This window comes from Jatropha curcas, chromosome 10, assembly GCF_041381405.1.
Source record: "Jatropha curcas cultivar XTBG-Jc1 chromosome 10, XTBG_Jcur_1.0, whole genome shotgun sequence".
NCBI classification, from domain to species: domain Eukaryota; kingdom Viridiplantae; phylum Streptophyta; class Magnoliopsida; order Malpighiales; family Euphorbiaceae; genus Jatropha; species Jatropha curcas.
In genome coordinates this window covers 18825511-18843796 of record NC_143160.1, presented here as the reverse complement: position 1 = coordinate 18843796, position 18286 = coordinate 18825511, and the positions used below count along the sequence as shown (strand labels likewise).

Below are 18286 nucleotides of genomic sequence, written 5' to 3'. Positions count from 1 at the left end.
TAAAGTAGCAATTTAAATATGAAATATATCATTTATATTCTCTTCAACATACTGATTTTTATAGTTTTTATTATATATTAGTTGCTTTTATTTTTTATTTCAGTACCAAATTGATTTATGAAAATTATCATATAGCTTTTATATTGCATTTTATAATTAATTTACATGTTTTGTTAATAAATTTCACTATAATCTCTTTTAGTAAATAAAAATATAATAAGAAATTAATCTAATAAATCAAATTACATATTTATAAATAATGATAATTTTTATTTTTATTTTTTTAGCCAATCAAAATTACGAAATCATTTAAAAATTTATTGTTAAAATTATATTCCTTAATAGAGAGAATAGGATTTGAATTAAATAAGATATGAATATAATTAACCAAATTGAAATGTTTTAAAATTATTTTTTATCTTATTTTTTGACCAACCAAATTAGAGTACAATTTGTAATTAAAGAAATTTAAGCATACCCTTTTTAAATCAAAATCTTAATAATCTATATATATTTATTTAAAATAAATTTAAAAAAAATAAAAATTTTTGAATGCCTCATATTTACACATATTCATTTAAAATAATAATGTTGAAGATAAATTCCAATAATAGTAAATAAATAATAATAATAAATTATTAAAATTATTTTATTATTAATTATAATATAATGGAATAGAAAATAATTAGACATTATAAGATAATAATAGTAAAATTTTAAATTTTCAAATGCTTAATTATTTATATGTATTTATCTATTAAAAAATTTAAAAAAACATCCAATCAAATTATAAAGATATTATATATTTTTTTTTACATTAAAATTTTTTACTTGGCTATGATTAAAGTTGTTTTAGAGTATTTTAAATTTTACAGGGACAAATATAGAAAACCTCATTATTCCCCCTCATTCTCAGTTTTATATATAGTATAGATAGATAGATTGTAGATTATAAATTTATTTTATTATCTATTAAGTTAAATAGAGCAAAATAATGTATACAATAAATACAGAAAATATATAATATGTATTTAGCTTTAAAATTTAATTTAAATCCTAAATTCTTGTCACGAACCATTTCCACGGGCTGGATCGGCACTAGAATCTGAGTGGGCTTAAGGCCTCTGAGGCCTGTAGTAAACCTATATCAATTCATCCATATTCTAAATATAATTGTGGCTTCAGGCCCAATAACTTTATTCCATAAACATATCAAAAGTACACTTTATATAATTCACATATGTACTATATTTATTCATTTACAATCCATTTGGAATACAATTGTGGAATTCTACATTTACATTTACATCGTTATTTCAATAATTAACAGTCTTCTATAATTAATGTTTTAACTCCATAGAGCTTTTCTTTCTTTCTATTACCTGGAAAAAAAATAGTAGGCAGGGGTGAGCGCCAAACTCAATGAGTAGGGTTAGATAGCCCTCTCACCCCACACAATCACACATATGCTATCATAAATCATTTTAGTCCTCCGACTAGTTATATGATCATACAATTTGTCACACAAATGGCAATACAACAACAATCACAATTATTATCATATTCATATAATCACATCACGTGGAAATTAGTTAGTGGCGTCACCGAAACCCTCGACGAGCCGTACTCTCACATGGTCCATCCTCTCAAACGTGTGCACCCGAGGAGCCAATCCCCCATACCTGGCCGACCAGTCTAATCCTCACATGACCAGTCCTATCATTGTTTTTCTATTCTCTCTTTTCTTTTTCATACCAACAAGAGGCAACCCGGTGGTCTCCGTCAAATCTAGATCAGCAGGTGCACACAACAGGAGGCCACCCTGTGGGCTTCCATGACATCCAGATTATCAGGTGCACACGACAGAGGCCACCCTGTGGTTTCTATATAATCCATGGTATCAAGTGCACACGGGGGCGCCGATCTCCTATTTACCCAGCGGACGGTCCAATTTCATAATTTCATCATAATCAGGATCCATGCTTTATCGATCGTCCTCACAAACCCATGGTGACCCACTTCATCCCAATTCCACTCAAACAAGGCACAGCAATGTCACAACACAAGTAATCAAACAATTTTTTAATATCAACGAATAGTGCAGCACAATATGGCAAGTCAACAAAATAATGCATGATAACATTTAGCCGTGAATGTATGAATGTAGGCGGATGATGCGAATTATCTAACACTACTCACTATTTTTTATTGTCCTTTTAAAGGACTGTCTCTACTGCTGCATTCTTCCAGCTTTTGTCTTACCATCATGGAATTTTTTATAAGCATCTAGAAGGAAAATTTTGTATAAGAATCATCATTCCATATATACTTTGCATTCATTTATTAATTTAGAGGCTCTATAGCTATTTATCTTATCTCATCGAACTATTTATATGTATCGTTCCTTTATTTCATTATTCTAATTATAAAGCTTCTAATTATTAATATAACTAAACTGGTTCTTATATTTACATCTTACGATATAAGTGATTTATACCGTAAATTATTATTATTCCTAGCAATATTTATTAAAGTTCCTAAAATTAACTTTCATAATTATTAGTTAGAATTCTTATTTCAATGTCTTCCTTATCTTTATAAGTAAGTTATTGAAATATAATTAACAATATTCAATTTAATTCACTTAAATACTCAATTAAATTCATTAATTAATTAGTTCAAAATTTATACAAAAATAGCGATTTGAGTCTTAGAGTGTATCGATTGAAAATTGAATTCCAGTTCCGTGATTCGCGCGAAGAGGAGGTCATTCTGCCTCTTGAAGTCTCGCCGGAGTGTTACCAGAGACTCGCCGGACTGCCGACGCCGCCACCGCCACCGTGCAGGGTGGCCGGGAAACCATTTCTTCCCAAAATTTTTACAAGAACACCACTAGCTAACTCCAATTTCGCTACTGGTTCCATTTTCGATGTCCGTTGAGCGAGATGAAACCTCTAATTGGGCGGATCGGACTTGATAGGAGCTTGGCGATCTCGTTCATGTCGGTTTCATCATCTGAGCCCCGTTGCCGTGATTGATGGAGGAGAAATGATTGCGTTGAGGAGAGGAAGCGATCGGTACCCTCGCTCCACGCTGCAACTGCCAGCAACGGCGTGGTTCGCCAGAGATGAGGAGAAAGAAGTTGTCGAAGAATCTTAGCCCCTATCGCGTCAACGGAGGCCCTTTCTGTGTGAGAGAAGGTTGGAAACGTGACCCGCAATGCCAAGCGAGTCAACCGCCACCTCATTCTCGCTGAACGGTGGCCGGAAACGGGAAGGAGAGGGAGGAGAGGCTATCGCGCACACTGGAGGAAAAGAAGCAGAAGAAAAGAAAGAAAAATCTGGAGCTTCTAGACCATCCGGTTCGATTCGAATCGGTTTGGTCCAATTCAATAATTTGGCTCGATTCGCTTGGTTTTCGGGTTTTTCCTGTGTTTTTCAAAAATCAATTCATTTTTAGGCCCGGTTTGATTTATTTTAATTATTCTAGTTAGGTTCCATAACATTTCCTCATTTTTATTCAATAATAATAAAAATATTAATAGTAATGACATTTGGTTTTAGGATAATTAATTTATATAGTATGCACATACCTATATATAGTTATAATATATTAGTAGCTGGAGTTCCATATCCTTTCTCGAAAGTTTTAAGTGTTTTCAAATCGAAAATTTCAATAATATATTTTAGGCTCAGGCCCTATTTTCGTCGAAAATCCCCCCGGAGGACCCGAAAACATCCTTTTTGTGATTTTTGATAAAATATTATTATTTTGATGCGGTGCTGATAAATCGGTCTTATAAACAATTTTGAGTCGCCATCCATTATTTAGACAATAAGACCGTTTTTATAAAAATGACTCCATTTTAAACCCAATTTTGTTTTAAGGCCAAATTATTAAAAGACTGGTCAAGCGCACCAATGCGATTCTGGGTAAGGGAATTGGGTACGTCAGCCCGTTGGAAGCCGACGCCCGGAAAACCGGCCTCTATTAACCTATGATTTCTAATTTATTTTAATTAGAAAAGCCAAATTATTTATTTAAACCTAACCCAAGTGAATCGAGTTCTTATATGGAAAATTATTTAATCGTCCCAATCAAATCTAATTATCACACAACAACCATTCAAATCAAAGCAATTAAACCACAGCAATTAAACCAAATAAATAAAAAGACCCGCTCTTGCCTTATGGTTCAAGGCGGGCGACAAACCGAGTCAAAAATATTAAATGAAATAAATAAATGACCCGCTCTTGCCTTATGGTTCAAGACGGGTAACATACCGGATCCAAAAATTTATAAATTGATTCAGAATTAAATCCATAAACCAATAAAAATAAAATCATGCATAATTAATATTTAATACCAAAAATATTATTAATGAATATGCAAATTAATCTTAAATATAAATAAATCAACAAATTTACTCCTAAACATTTAATTATTATTTTTTTGTCTGAATATGCAAATTGTTAATAAATCTACAAATTTAATTTCATTTTTTTTATTTGAATATAAATTATAAAATTCATATAAATAAACACATAAAATTACATTTTTGTATTTTAAGTTTAATTAAACTATGATCTGTTCATATTTGGGCATTCTCAGATTTATTGAAGAAATTAGGTTTTATTTTTATACAAAATTTATATATTTTTTTATTATTTCTGGAAAAATCTGGATGAACAGTTACTGTTCATTGAACAAACAGTTACTGTTCATCGATCAACAACAAAAGTTATATATTTCTTATTATTTCTGGAAAAATCTGGATGAACAGTTACTGTTCATCGATGAACAGCTGCGTGATTTTTACCCAGAATTCATTTTTAAGTGATTTTTTACATCATTTCTTGTTTAAATGTGATTTAAAGACATATAAAATGGCTAAATATGAAGCTTAAATTACTAAAACCACAAAAATATGCAAAAAACACAAAAAATATGTAAAAAAAATACAAAAAATGTTAAAGAAATTACCTAATCCTCAGATTGAGGGTTGTAAATGGATCAAGATCTCCAGAAGCTTTGTTTCCAAGGATTGAAGTGTTCCTTTATTTATCTTTTGATTTTTTTTCTCTCTTTTTATGGTTTGATTCACCTAAAATTGATATCTAATGCCAATTTCTCTTCAAATCAACTCATAAGAATTTTTTGGAGAGAAAATGTGGCAGCACAGTATATTTTTTTTAGGGTTTTTGCCGTTTGTGGAGTTGTGAAGTTGTGTGAAGTTGTGAAGTAGTGAAGTTGTGAGAAAGAGATAAATTTATAGTGCTAGGCCAGGATACTGTAGCACGCGGCTACTGTAGCAAGCAGCTCCCTTTTTTTTTTTTTCCTTAATCCTTGGATTAAAAGACTTCTAGATAGCATTAACCCATTCATCCTTGTGTCCTCATCGGATCAGGCGGGGCATAAAAAACACACATCAATAGTTTGCCTCCCCACTTTAGTATTAATTGTTTAAACAATTAATGTTTAAAGTGGCCCACTACGCGCCTTCTGGTAATCATCTTCAAAGCTCGGTTTGATTGGCTTTGAAGACACCTCCGAATCTCGGTCTGATTGGCTCGAAGGATTTTGGGTTGATTTGATCATCTGGTCAAGTCCAAAGCTCGGTCTGATCGGCTCTGAAGGCTCCAGTCGGATCTGTGAACAACTCCAAATCGCGGTCTGACTGGCTCGAAGGATTTTGTTGAATTGACCTGAAGGCTCCAGTCGGACTACATTAGCGTTCTAAGCGTTAGCAGTCATCTGGCCACATCCAGGGTTCTGTTGAGAAGAGCAATTTCTGTGTACAAACAGATCAGCTTTGCAATATATCATTAGATTTAAAATCCAAACAACTTTGAAATGTGTCATCATTGTTTGGTGGGACCAAAGAACGATTTCTATATACAAACAAATCTCGCCTTGGGTTCAAATAGCAATTTCTATGTACAAACACATCTCGCTTGGTAGGACTAAAGAGTAATTTCTGTATACAAACAGATTTTGCTTAGAGGGGTCAAAGAGCAATTTCTGTATACAAACATATCTCGCTTGTTGCAATTTCTGTATACAAATAGATCTTGCTTGATGGGACCAAAGAGCGATTTCTGTGTACAAACAGATTTCGCTTTGTGGGTCCAAAGAGCAATTTCTGTATACAAACAGATTTTGCTAAATTTCTGTATAGAAACAGATTTTGGTGGGACCAAATAGCGATTTTTGTATACAAATAGATCTTGCTTTGTGGGTCCAAAGAGCAATTTCTGTATACAAACAGATTTTGCTAAATTTCTGTATACAAACAGATTTCGGTGGGACCAAATAGCGATTTCTGTATACAAACAGATTTCACTTTGTGGGTCCAAAGAGCAATTCCTGTTTACAAACAGATTTTGCTAAATTTCTGTATACAAACAGATTTTGGTGGGACCAAATAGCGATTTCTGTATACAAACAAATCTCGCTTTGTGGGTCCAAAGAGCAATTTCTGTATACAAACAGATTTTGCTAAATTTCTATATACAAACAGATTTTGGTGGGACCAAATAGCGATTTCTGTATACAAACAGATTTCGGTTTGTGGGTCCAAAGAGCAATTCCTGTATACAAACAGATTTTGCTAAATTTCTATATACAAACAGATTTTGGTGGGACCAAATAGCGATTTCTGTATACAAACAGATTTCGCTTTATGGGTCCAAAGAGCAATTTCTGTATACAAACAGATTTTGCTAAATTTCTTTGTACAAACAGATTTTGGTGGGACCAAATAGCGATTTCTGTATACAAACAAATTTCGTCTTGTAGGTCCAAAGAGCAATTTCTGTATACAAACAGATTTTGCTAAATTTCTGTATACAAACAGATTTTGATGGGACCAAATAGCGATTTCTGTATACAAACAGATTTCGGTTTGTGGGTCCAAAGAGCAATTTCTGTATACAAATAGATTTTGCTAAATTTCTGTATATAAACAGATTTTGATGGGACCAAATAGCGATTTCTGTATACAAACAAATTTCGCTTTATGGGTCCAAAGAGCAATTTCTGTATACAAACAGATTTTGCTAAATTTCTGTATAAAAACAGATTTTGGTGGCACCAAATAGCGATTTTTGTATACAAACAGATTTCGCTTTGTAGGTCCAAAGAGCAAGTTCTATATACAAACAGATTTTGCTAAATTTCTACATACAAACAGATTTTGGTGGGACCAAATAGCGATTTCTGTATACAAACAGATTTCGCTTTGTAGGTCCAAAGAGCAATTTCTGTATACAAACAGATTTTGCTAAATTTCTGTGTACAAACAGATTTTGGTGAGACCAAATAGCTATTTCTGTATACAAACAGATTTCGCTTTGTAGGTCCAAAGAGCAATTTCTGTATACAAACAGATCTTGCTTGGTGCAATTTCTGTATACAAACAGATCTTGCTTGGTGAGATTTCTGTATACAAACAAATCTTATCTTTGTTAAATGTTGGAGCATCACATGCCCCCATGCATCAATAATTTTAAAATTTGAAATTTTGCATCAGGACAAAAGATTTTACTTTTGCCCCCAGTCTGGAATTCCGTCCCGAGACCAAAAATATTATCTTTTAAACAAACCTTGAAAACTTTATTTTTTATCCATTGCAAATTTTTTTTGAAAACTTTATTATTATTATTATTTTATATCCATTGTAAATTTTTTTTTTGGCAAATTTTCAGGTATACCCTTCCTGATGCAGTGTTGAAAGAAAACTTACCTGAGGGTAATTTGGTAGAGTTGATGATTTTGCCCCCTGTGCGGAATTATTAAAGTAGATGAGCCGACTCCAAATTACCTAAATAAGCCGACTTGGGCTTTGATTTTTTTTTTTTAAATTTGCTTTGTTCCCGCACAAAGAAAACAAAACCACAAACAAAAAAGAGGCATCCCACTCACTTGCAAAAGCGGTCCACCTTGTTAATGTGGTCATAAATGCCCATCTGCATTATTCCAAAATTGACAAAAGACAATAAAATGAAAGCTAAACAAAACCACAGAAACAATAAGGGGGCGTTCAACTCACCGCTTTATTTGGGTGCCAATTGTCCATCTGTCATCCACCGCTACTTTTTTCAATCCAGTGGAGCCTATCCACATCCTATCATCACCGAAAACAGATGATGGCAGATGATGATCCAACCACTGTAGTGACTGCTACGGCTGCCTTTTTTGTGTATTTTTATTTTTTGTTATTATTTTTTTAAAATTTTTTTTTGCATTGAATAATTCCGTCTTTTCTTATTGATTCCTGTTTCCTGCACTTAAAGGCAGCAAAAAATAACAACAAATCTTTTCTTTCGAAATTATTTGCTGGATTAGCTTTTGAGCCTCCTGCCCTTGGATAAAAAAAAAATGAAAGCACATCAAAGTGGATTATTTAACTAGGGACGAAAATTTACATTTTTTTTTTTTTTGAGAAAAAGATGGGGTGAGCATTTTACCACCTACAAGAGATAAAACATGCAACTCCTCATGTATAAAAACATTTGTTTTGTTTTTTTTTTTTTTTTTGATTTTTTTTTAAAGATGGGGTGACCTGCAATATTCAGAAAGAGATAAAATACGCAACTCCCTCATGTATAAAAATATTTTTTATTTTTTATTTTTTATTTTTTTTTTATTTTTGCTCAAATTGTATTCCTATAATCACTTTAAAATAAAAACAACACGTGCAATCGTAAAATGTATAAAAACCACGCGCAGTCACGCAAATTATATGAAAATAACATAGCAAAATTGCCCGCTTCGCGAGGCTATCAATTTCCCCACACTTAGCTCTTTGCTTGTCCCTAAGCAAAACATTCATCTTTCTTTTCATGTTGATCGTGTTTATTTTTTTTGCTCGTTGATTTAGACTTCTTAAGTAATTTACCAAAGATAAGAGATTTGACGTGTCTTATGAACTCAGTAGTATAAATGAATATGACATTTAAAATTGTCAATATAGTTATACGAAATCTAGTCATTCAAAATATGAGATAGGCAATCTTCCGGCCCTAAAATGCAAAATAGGAAGTACTTAAGACAATTCTAGCACACATGTATTGTTTGTTATCTCAAGGCATTTTTAGGTAACATATTTCTTTTTCACAAAGTGGTTGCATTTTATGCTCCATACCACATTTTTCTTTCTTCTTCTTCTTTTTTTTTTATAAAGATATATGTGGGTGGGAGTGTAAATGGTAAGTGGTTGCATTTTATGCTCCGTACCACTTCATTTTAGAACGGATTTCCGTTATTCCCTCTGTCATATTTTGTTTTTCTCTTAAAATATCCTCATCCTTTATTGACTTGAAACACACAAGTATTATGGCTTTAGTTTCCCTTTTCCTTCCTATTCTTCATTTAAGTTAGGATTCATGCTTCTCTAAGGTCAAAGATAATGTCTAGGAGATTAATATTTACCAAAGAAAAATTTTATATGTCATACTTTAATACCTAAGTTCATAAAAGCATTTAAATCTCTTAATCATGGTATATTATTCAAGACTTCTATTTCAACAAGCAAAATATAAACAAATCAACATGTAGAGACGAAAACATTGAATTAAGGCAAAGAAGTTGAGCCCCCTTTTTTATTTATTTATTTTTTATTTTTTTTATATTTTTTAATTACACATTTTTTTTATATAAGTGAAATGAAATGAAAATATAGTTCTCCTCCACACTTTGAAAGACAAAATGTCCTCATTATGGGAGGATACATGCATAAAACACATAAAATGCACATGCATAAAACACGCAAGAAAAAATGAAAAACAAAGGACAGAAAATCCCTAGGCCTCCCGAACCTAAAGGTGACAGAGTGAATTCGATTTTTTTTTTATCCACTTCCGTTCCATACGTGCTTGGTTTGCCTGGATCGCGTGCAGTTGTTGTCCCATGTCAAAATCTGTGACCTGCAAATTCTCATGTGATTGCTGTAAGGCATCCATTTTACTCAAAAATTGCTGCCACGACTCGTCTTCTTCTTCTTCTTCTGCTTGAGAAGACGATGTGACTGGTGTTTTGCCTTTCCTCTGTCTTTGCACTTGCACATAGGATGAGAAATGCAGATCTAATGTTTTAATAATCAGTATGGAAATAAGATCTCATTTTATTATGACCGGACCTAAAATTCAACATGAATAACATAGCAATAATTTACTTTGTATTTAAACATTCCCGGCATTATTTGTCGTCGACCGTTTCTTTTGGATTTTACAGTCGGCTATTTTCTCTGTAGTCCCTAATTTTTGCCTTGGAATAGAAAGAATTTCCAAGCAGAATATATTTTCTTATTTTTTTGTGTCCTTACTTTTTGCCTTGGAACAAATGATCCCAAGCAGGATCTTATTTTGATTAATTGCAAATTTTTTTTTTCAATCTCACGCTTATTTTCAAATAATGCGAGAAATGTGAAAATTCAAAGGAATCGCAATTCACTATAAACGATTGCATTATGTTATTCAAAACGAATTAGAGGTCCATTTCTCAAAATCAAGATCAAACGTCCATACCGAAAATTAGCTCTTATTAATGCATGGCTGAAACAAAAAAATGTTATGTGATGCATGAATGTCACAACATATGTACAGTTTATAACACACAGGGAATGGGAGTTGGGAAATGCATGCCTTCCAACCTTATTTCTCCCGCACACGAATTCCGTTCGCAATAATTTTGACATCTGTTTCCTGGTCTAATCTCGACAACCAACAGGAGATTTTGAGATTGACGATATAAGCTCTCGAAATGAATGCGACAGAATAACAGCAAACAGATTCAGGTTTTCCTTAGGGAAAGTAACTAAGGTTTTAACTACATGCATGGGCTTCAGCTCATTGGGCTTTACAAATCTGGGTTCCGCAAACAGGATTCGAGCTTTTTCATGGGCCTACTCCTTTTGACGCACCTTTAAGGCACTAGGCTTGCGGTTGGTAAAATTGCTAATTCTCGGATAGATGTGCCTAAAACGCATGGTTTAAGCTGGATCTACCTTCAAAGTTAACAACAATACCGAAGGGTAATTTTGGGTAGAAAGTGGTGAGAAGAAAGAAATGTAGTGTGGATGAAAAACTTAGAAAATAAAAATAAAGGAAAGCAAATAAACAAACAAGGACGATTAAAGAATTTTCCGACGGCTTTCTAACCAATTTACACTTTTTAGAAGACATAGGTTTTTAGAGTTAATTCCTAATTATAGCCGACTAATTATTAAAAAAATAACCGGAGATTAGCAGGCTAAATCCCCAGCAGAGTCACCAATCTGTTTTCATCGAAAATCCCCTCAGAGGACCCGAAAACATTCTTTTTGTGATTTTTGATAAAATATTATTATTTTAATGCGGTGCCGATAAATCGGTCTTATAAACAATTTTGAGTCGCCACCCATTATTTAGGCAATGGGACCGTTTTTATAAAAATGACTTAATTTTAAACCCAATTTTGTTTTAAGGCCAAATTATTAAAAGACTGGTCAAGCGCACCAATGCGATTCTAGATAAGAGAATTGGGTACGTCGGCCCGTTGGAAGCCGACGCTTGGAAAACCGGTCTCTATTAACCTATGATTTCTAATTTATTTTAATTAGAAAAGCCAAATTATTTATTTAAACCTAACCCAAGTGAATCGAGTTCTTATATGGAAAATTATTTAATCGTCCCAATCAAATCTAATTATCACACAACAACCATTCAAATCAAAGCAATTAAACCACAGCAATTAAACCAAATAATTAAAAAGACCCGCTCTTGCCTTATGGTTCAAGGCGGGCGACAAACCGAGTCAAAAATATTAAATGAAATAAATAAATGACCCGCTCTTGCCTTATGGTTCAAGACGGATAACATACCGGATCCAAAAATTTATAAATTGATTCAGAACTAAATCCATAAACCAATAAAAATAAAATCATGCATAATTATTATTTAATACCAAAAATATTATTAATGAATATGCAAATTAATCTTAAATATCAATAAATCAACAAATTTACTCCTAAACATTTAATTATTATTTTTTTGTCTGAATATGCAAATTGTTAATAAATCTACAAATTTAATTTCATTTTTTTTATTTGAATATAAATTATAAAATTCATATAAATAAACACATAAAATTACATTTTTGTATTTTAAGTTTAATTAAACTATGATCTGTTTATATTTGGGCATTCTCAGATTTATTGAAAAAATTATGTTTTATTTTTGTACAAAATTTATATATTTTTTTATTATTTCCGGAAAAATCTGGATGAACAGTTACTGTTCATTGAATAAACAGTTACTGTTCATCGATCAACAACAAAAGTTATATATTTTTTATTATTTTTGGAAAAATCTAGATGAACAGTAACTGTTCATTGACAAACAGTTACTGTTCATCGATGAACAGCTGCGTGATTTTTACCCAGAATTCATTTTTAAGTGATTTTTTACATCATTTTTTGTTTAAATGTGATTTAAAGACATATAAAATGGCCAAATATGAAGCTTAAATTACTAAAACCACAAAAATATGCAAAAAAACACAAAAAAATATGTAAAAAAAATACAAAAAATGTTAAAGAAATTACCTAATCCTCAGATTGAGGATTATAAATGGATCAAGATCTCCAAAAGCTTTGTTTCCAAGGATTGAAGTGTTCCTTTTTTTATCTTTTGATTTTTTTCTCTCTTTTTATGGTTTGATTCACCTAAAATTGATATCTAATGCCAATTTCTCTTCAAATCAACTCATAAGAATTTTTTGGTGAGAAAATGTGGCAGCACAGTATATTTTTTTTAGGATTTTTGCCGTTTGTGGAGTTGTGAAGTTGTGAGAAGTTGTGAAGTTGTGAGAAAGAGATAAATTTATAGAGCTAGGTCAGGATACTGTAGCACGCAGATACTGTAGCACGCGGCTACTGTAGCACTCATTTTTTTTTTTCTTAATCTTTGGATTAAAAGACTTCTAGATAGCATTAACCCATTCATTTTTGTGTCCTTATCGGATCAGACGGGGCATAAAAAACACGCGTCAACAGGCCCAACTCACAATTTGGATTTGAATTGAGACTGTTTTATACTTGCAGCCTACACGATCTGATTTAATAAAAATTTAAAAGTTTTGAAAATAAAAATTCAAGGTATTACAATTGTATAAAGTAAAAACATATATGGTAAATAAAAGAATATTAAATTTTCATCTATAGCCTTATTATATAACATTAAAATAATTAAAAATAAAATATATTTATTAATATATAGTTAATGTTAATTATCCATTAAGTATAACATTTAAACTAAAATTTAATTGGTTGTTAATAAGGTTATTTTATAATATTTTAAATTTTATTAAGGGTATTATCGTAACGTAATTATCTATTAAGCATAATATTTAAAATAAAATTAATTAGTCATTAATGAGATTATTTTAGAAGATTTAAAATTTTATTAAGGATATTATAAGTAATCACATTATCCTCTGTTCTCACTTTTATATACAGTATAAATATAATTTTATTTAAATAATCACTAATTATTATTAAATCTCACTAATTCTATTACAGTTGTGAAAAGCGCGCCCGAGGCATGCCTGACTCAAGGCGACAGCCTTAGGGATTTAGAGTAGAAAGGCATGCGACCTACACTAGGTGCTCGCTTCAGGGCAGAGATGCGCACCTGAACCCAGGCGCAATAAAGGCGAGCTTAGGAGATTTTAGGAGCCAGAAAAAAATCGACCCAAACTCACGTGCTGCATGCCTGTGAGTGGAGGATCTCAGCTTAATCGGTGCCGACGGCAAGATTTTATACCAAGAAAAGCTTTTCTCATCTCTTTATGGGTGTTTTATCAAGCAATAATTCTTCAATCTCAGCCAAAAAAAGGTAGGATTTTTGAATTTTTCCCTAAATTTTTAGGGTTTTTTTCTCTCTTTCTTTGTGGGTATCTCCACTCTCATCTTCTACCTATTGTTTGAAATCCAAAAGCTTGATTTACAAGTCGTTATGCTGCCCATATATTTTTTTTTCATTTACAGTTCATTGCTTCATTGTTGCTACTTGCTGAAATTTTCCTCTTTTATGTGTTTTATTGCTGCTGAGTTTTTGTTTTTATAAACTTCCTTGCTGCGTCCCTGTTATTATGTTTAATTGCTGCTGTTTTTTTGTTGTATACTTCTTTGTTGCGTCCCTGTGTCCCAGTTATTCTTACAACTTTACATTTATATATTTAATTTGAAATAACTTATATATACACACAGGTATTTGAAATAGAATAGAATTTATATATAACTTATATTTATATATTTTATTAGGATTTAAAGAATATAATTTGTATACACATATATTTGAAATAACTTATTAATATACATATACATATAACTTATTAATATTTGAAAAAACTTATTAATACACACACACACAGACACACACACACACATATATATATATATATATATATTGCATGTTTTAAATTATTTTAAAATTTATTATACATTTATACTTAAAATTTTTAAAGTGCTACAATAAACCAAATATGTAATTGTTTGATTGTGAATATTATATTACATATAATTCATGAAGCTGAATTGTGTTTTAATTATTTACAGGTCTTTGTTTACGGAGTCTTCTAGTGCCTCTGTGAGTGATAGTGATGTTAGAAAAGACCCCGGTTAGAAATATGTCCGTTTAGCCAATCCAAGCAACAAAAAATAATATCACAATTCCGTGCTTCTGCTTCTCCCTCTGCTGTTGCCTTTGCAGACGATGATGAGCTTGCTCTGGATCATGGGAACTGGGACGGGTTTCCATTCTCAAAATGAGTAAGTTCATTTGATGAACAGTCTCTGCTGGAAATTCCGTGCTGCTCAATATTGCAAGCTAAAGATTCATTTTGATGATCACAGTTGTTGTAGTCCTCATTTGATAAGTTTACAACCTTGAATTTCTCATTGTCACAAACCCCAGATTTATTTTTGTCACCGCATCATTTTGGTCCTCATTTGGTAACTTTAAATCTTCAAGATGTCCATTATCAAAATCCTCTAATCTATTTTGATCGCTTGCTTTTTTTTCATCTTCGTGTGGTAAGTTTACACCTGTGAGGTTGTCACCATTGAAATCACTGGATTCAACTTGATTCCTCCCATTGTTTTGGTCCAAAGAGAATTCGCCTACAGAAGGAAGAATTGCTTCATGACTTGAGCTGCTAGATTCATTACCTTCAGAAACATGATCAAATTTATTCGTCTCTTCAGCATCTGTTTCAGGTAGGTTAGATGTGCTTTTGGCATTTTCCTTTCGAATTTTTGCTGCATGAGGACAGAGGATTTAACTAAAACTGATTAAAAACTTCAGACTACAAGGGTTAATACTAATAGTAATTTCAATAAAACAAGTGCAAAGAGGGGAGGACAGAGAGTCCATGACAGGAAAAATAGTGGCATTGAACCATGATTATGTAGATTCAAGGATAGTCTATTATATAGGTAAGGATCTAGACAACAAGGAGTTGACCATTATTCAAAGCACCAATTTTCCAAATTTAACCAATTCCAGGAGAGTGATCACATTTTTTTTAACTCTATCACAGTAAAGAATTTAGTAGAAAGAGTTCACAAGAGACCTATCATTAAAAAGACCCATCTTCAATTGTAGAATCCCTAAGATAAATACCTCTTAAACTGGTCTTGGCTTCCCGAATGAATCATTAAAATGATAGACCATTCTTGTTTCTTAGCATTCGTAACTAATAGCTTGAATTCATAAGATTCTTACCTTGGAGACGTGTGCCACAGCCACCACATTCATAGACAGGAATATCCGGCAACTCTGGAAGGATCTGCCGACATCGAGGACATCTAACTAACCGAATCTTTGCACTCATTCCACTGATCATCTTCCTCCAAGTTTACAATTGTAAACAGTCTAATTTGTCTTTTGTCTCTACTTCTGATATGGCTAATTACCAAATAGGAGATTCAACCATGAATTGAGACCTTATTTTAAGACTGTGAGGCTTGACCGTCTGCAATGGGTAAATACATAGGCACGTATTAGACAAATATAATGTAAGAGAACCACCAAGAATGCAAAATTGTGGGAGCATAGTGAAAAAATTAAGTTCTAGAAGTGGTTTAACATTAAGAGAACCTACATTTTAGAATGTAGGCACACCTTTAGTGATCTTTGAAGAGTGCTAAGTTGGGAAGTTTCACTAATTTCAGGGACATTAACTTCTATCTAAGTACTTATATTTATAATATTTTCTTCGAAGTCATTTTATGTTATTCTTGAGCAATCCAAGATGCCACACTCCAATGAAAAATGATAGATGAAGCAGTTAAGGCTGCTACCATTTCTTATTGGATATTGCTCACCTACTCAACCGGAGCAAATGATAAAATGACATCCTATTAGAACAAGTCACCTTCAGAACCAGTGAACCAAACCTAGTCCGGCATGTTTTTCCATGAAGAAGCAGAAAAGTGAGAACTAATACCATTTGGCTGAATATATTGGTTGTCTGTTGAAGCTTTTTGAGAGCAGAACAATGTGTGAGGGAAATTAGAGACCAGGTCAGTAGAATATTAAATATTCTTGGCGATATGAATCATGAATCTAAATAGAAATAAACTGATGAAGACTTTTAAAATTAAAGCATATAAGTATTGCAGGTAAAAGCAAATCAATGAAATTCATACTTTTAGGAAGAGATAAGATCTGTGGAATAAAGTTAGGATGATTCAATTTTCAAAAACAAGAAGGGGCAAATTAAAAACACAATAAAAAAAAAAAAGAAAAAGAAAAAGAAAGAAAACAAACAAGAAGAAGTTGCTGCAGTTAACCGTCAACGTTAAGCAGACTGATATAAAGACAGTGCTAAAATAAGGCAAAAGAGTACAAGAACTTACCTAAGTTGATAAAACTTTAGGCCGTATAGATCCACACATTGGGGTGAATGGTATATATATACACACACATACATGAGCAACAAAGCGACAAAAAACAAGCATAACATGTTTTTTTTTTTTCTATTAACATAAAAGAACAGAAACATAAAATAAAAAATAAAAAAAAAGCTAAAAATTTTGTGAATGAAATTGAGAAATACAAAGAATGAGAAGCAGCTTAATTAGATCTATCAGCATATAAAGATCCACATACCCTTTTTAGTCTAAGACTACAGAATCCAGAGAATTCAAGATTTTGAAGAAACCTGAGCTATATTTCTAGCTATAAGGACAGATATATAATGCAGAAACTGAAGAATTTTTGAAAATGTAAAAGAAAGAAAGAGGGGGGGGGGATGAGAAATAGCAGCGAACCTGAGGTAGAAAGAGAGAGATTAATTTGAAGAAATGAAAATTCTTTTCGTGACCGCAAAGTTCACTCATGACCTTCTCTCTTTTTGTTTTTGTTTTTTCCTCAATAATTTTCTTTATTTTCTCTTTGGTCGATCTTCTTCTATCACAGAGACAAATATGGAAACCAAACCATATTTCTGCTTTAACTTTAACTCAAGTTAGAGACCAAAGACTATATATATATATATATATATATATATATATAAGAGTCGTGTTTCTTTTCGTGTATGAGAAGGCTCTTTCTTGGGAAAAAAAATAAAGAAGAAATTCCAGTCAACCATAGACCATGAAAAGCCAAAAGAAGAAAAACCCAGTGCCAGTTATGGACACACAGAGGAGATGAGATCTTACTATTATGTTGGGCAGTTCGGGGCAAAGACAAGTTATTGATTAGCGGCAGAGACATTGGAATTAAGAGCATTCAAGTGGACGCCGACTTCTATTTAAAGCTCCTTCCCACTTCTCTGCTTACAGTTTACGTATTATCCTACGTGGCTTTCTTTCACGGGCACGACCGTTATTTTGATGCTTGCATTTCTTTTTTTTATTTTGATAATGAATCTTTATTGTTTTTTTCTAACAATATAAGACTAAAAACATATCTTAAAAGTTAAAACTCTTTAATCTTTGTGAGTTTTGAATATTGAATTTCAAAATTTTAAACACTGAATTAATACCTCTGTTTCAATTTACCAGTAGTTATCTGTCATTTTTCTTAATAATTAGTGTAACAAAAGGAAATCATGTCCCTTCAACAAGTTTTTAAATCTGCATATTGTGTTTCCAAAAAAATAAAATAAAATAAAATAAAAAATAAAGAAAAAACAAGTTCTTAAATCTTATGATCATATTGTGTTCAAGTCAACTGAGATGGAATTTAGAAGAAATGTCGTCGGTTTGACTAAATTGGGTTCACAGCCCAACTGTTACTCG

The 18286-nt window shown here is 32.1% G+C and overlaps 1 protein-coding gene and 1 long non-coding RNA gene across 6 annotated transcripts; one reads left to right on the top strand and one right to left on the bottom strand.

The window, feature by feature from the left end:
- The first annotated feature begins 13547 nt into the window (after positions 1-13547).
- LOC110009259 (uncharacterized) lies at positions 13548-15063 on the top strand. The gene is made up of 2 exons (XR_002284136.3): positions 13548-13874; positions 14597-15063. It is a non-coding gene; the product is annotated as an uncharacterized LOC110009259 (long non-coding RNA).
- Positions 14514-17785, bottom strand: LOC105631782 (protein ENHANCED DISEASE RESISTANCE 4). 5 transcript variants are annotated; one of them, XM_020678436.3, is made up of 3 exons: positions 17705-17785; positions 15765-16014; positions 14514-15298 (listed from the first exon to the last, which is right to left on the bottom strand). In XM_020678436.3, exons 2-3 carry the CDS (start codon positions 15883-15885, stop codon positions 14919-14921), a joined length of 501 nt encoding a protein of 166 aa, XP_020534095.1. In that variant the 5' UTR covers positions 15886-16014; positions 17705-17785; the 3' UTR covers positions 14514-14918. The 5 variants fall into 5 exon arrangements, with proteins under 5 accessions (XP_020534095.1, XP_012069351.1, XP_012069352.1 ...); XM_012213961.4 differs by lacking the exon at positions 17705-17785 and adding an exon at positions 17315-17698; XM_012213962.4 differs by lacking the exon at positions 17705-17785 and adding an exon at positions 17154-17300.
- Between the last annotated feature and the right edge of the window lie 501 nt (positions 17786-18286).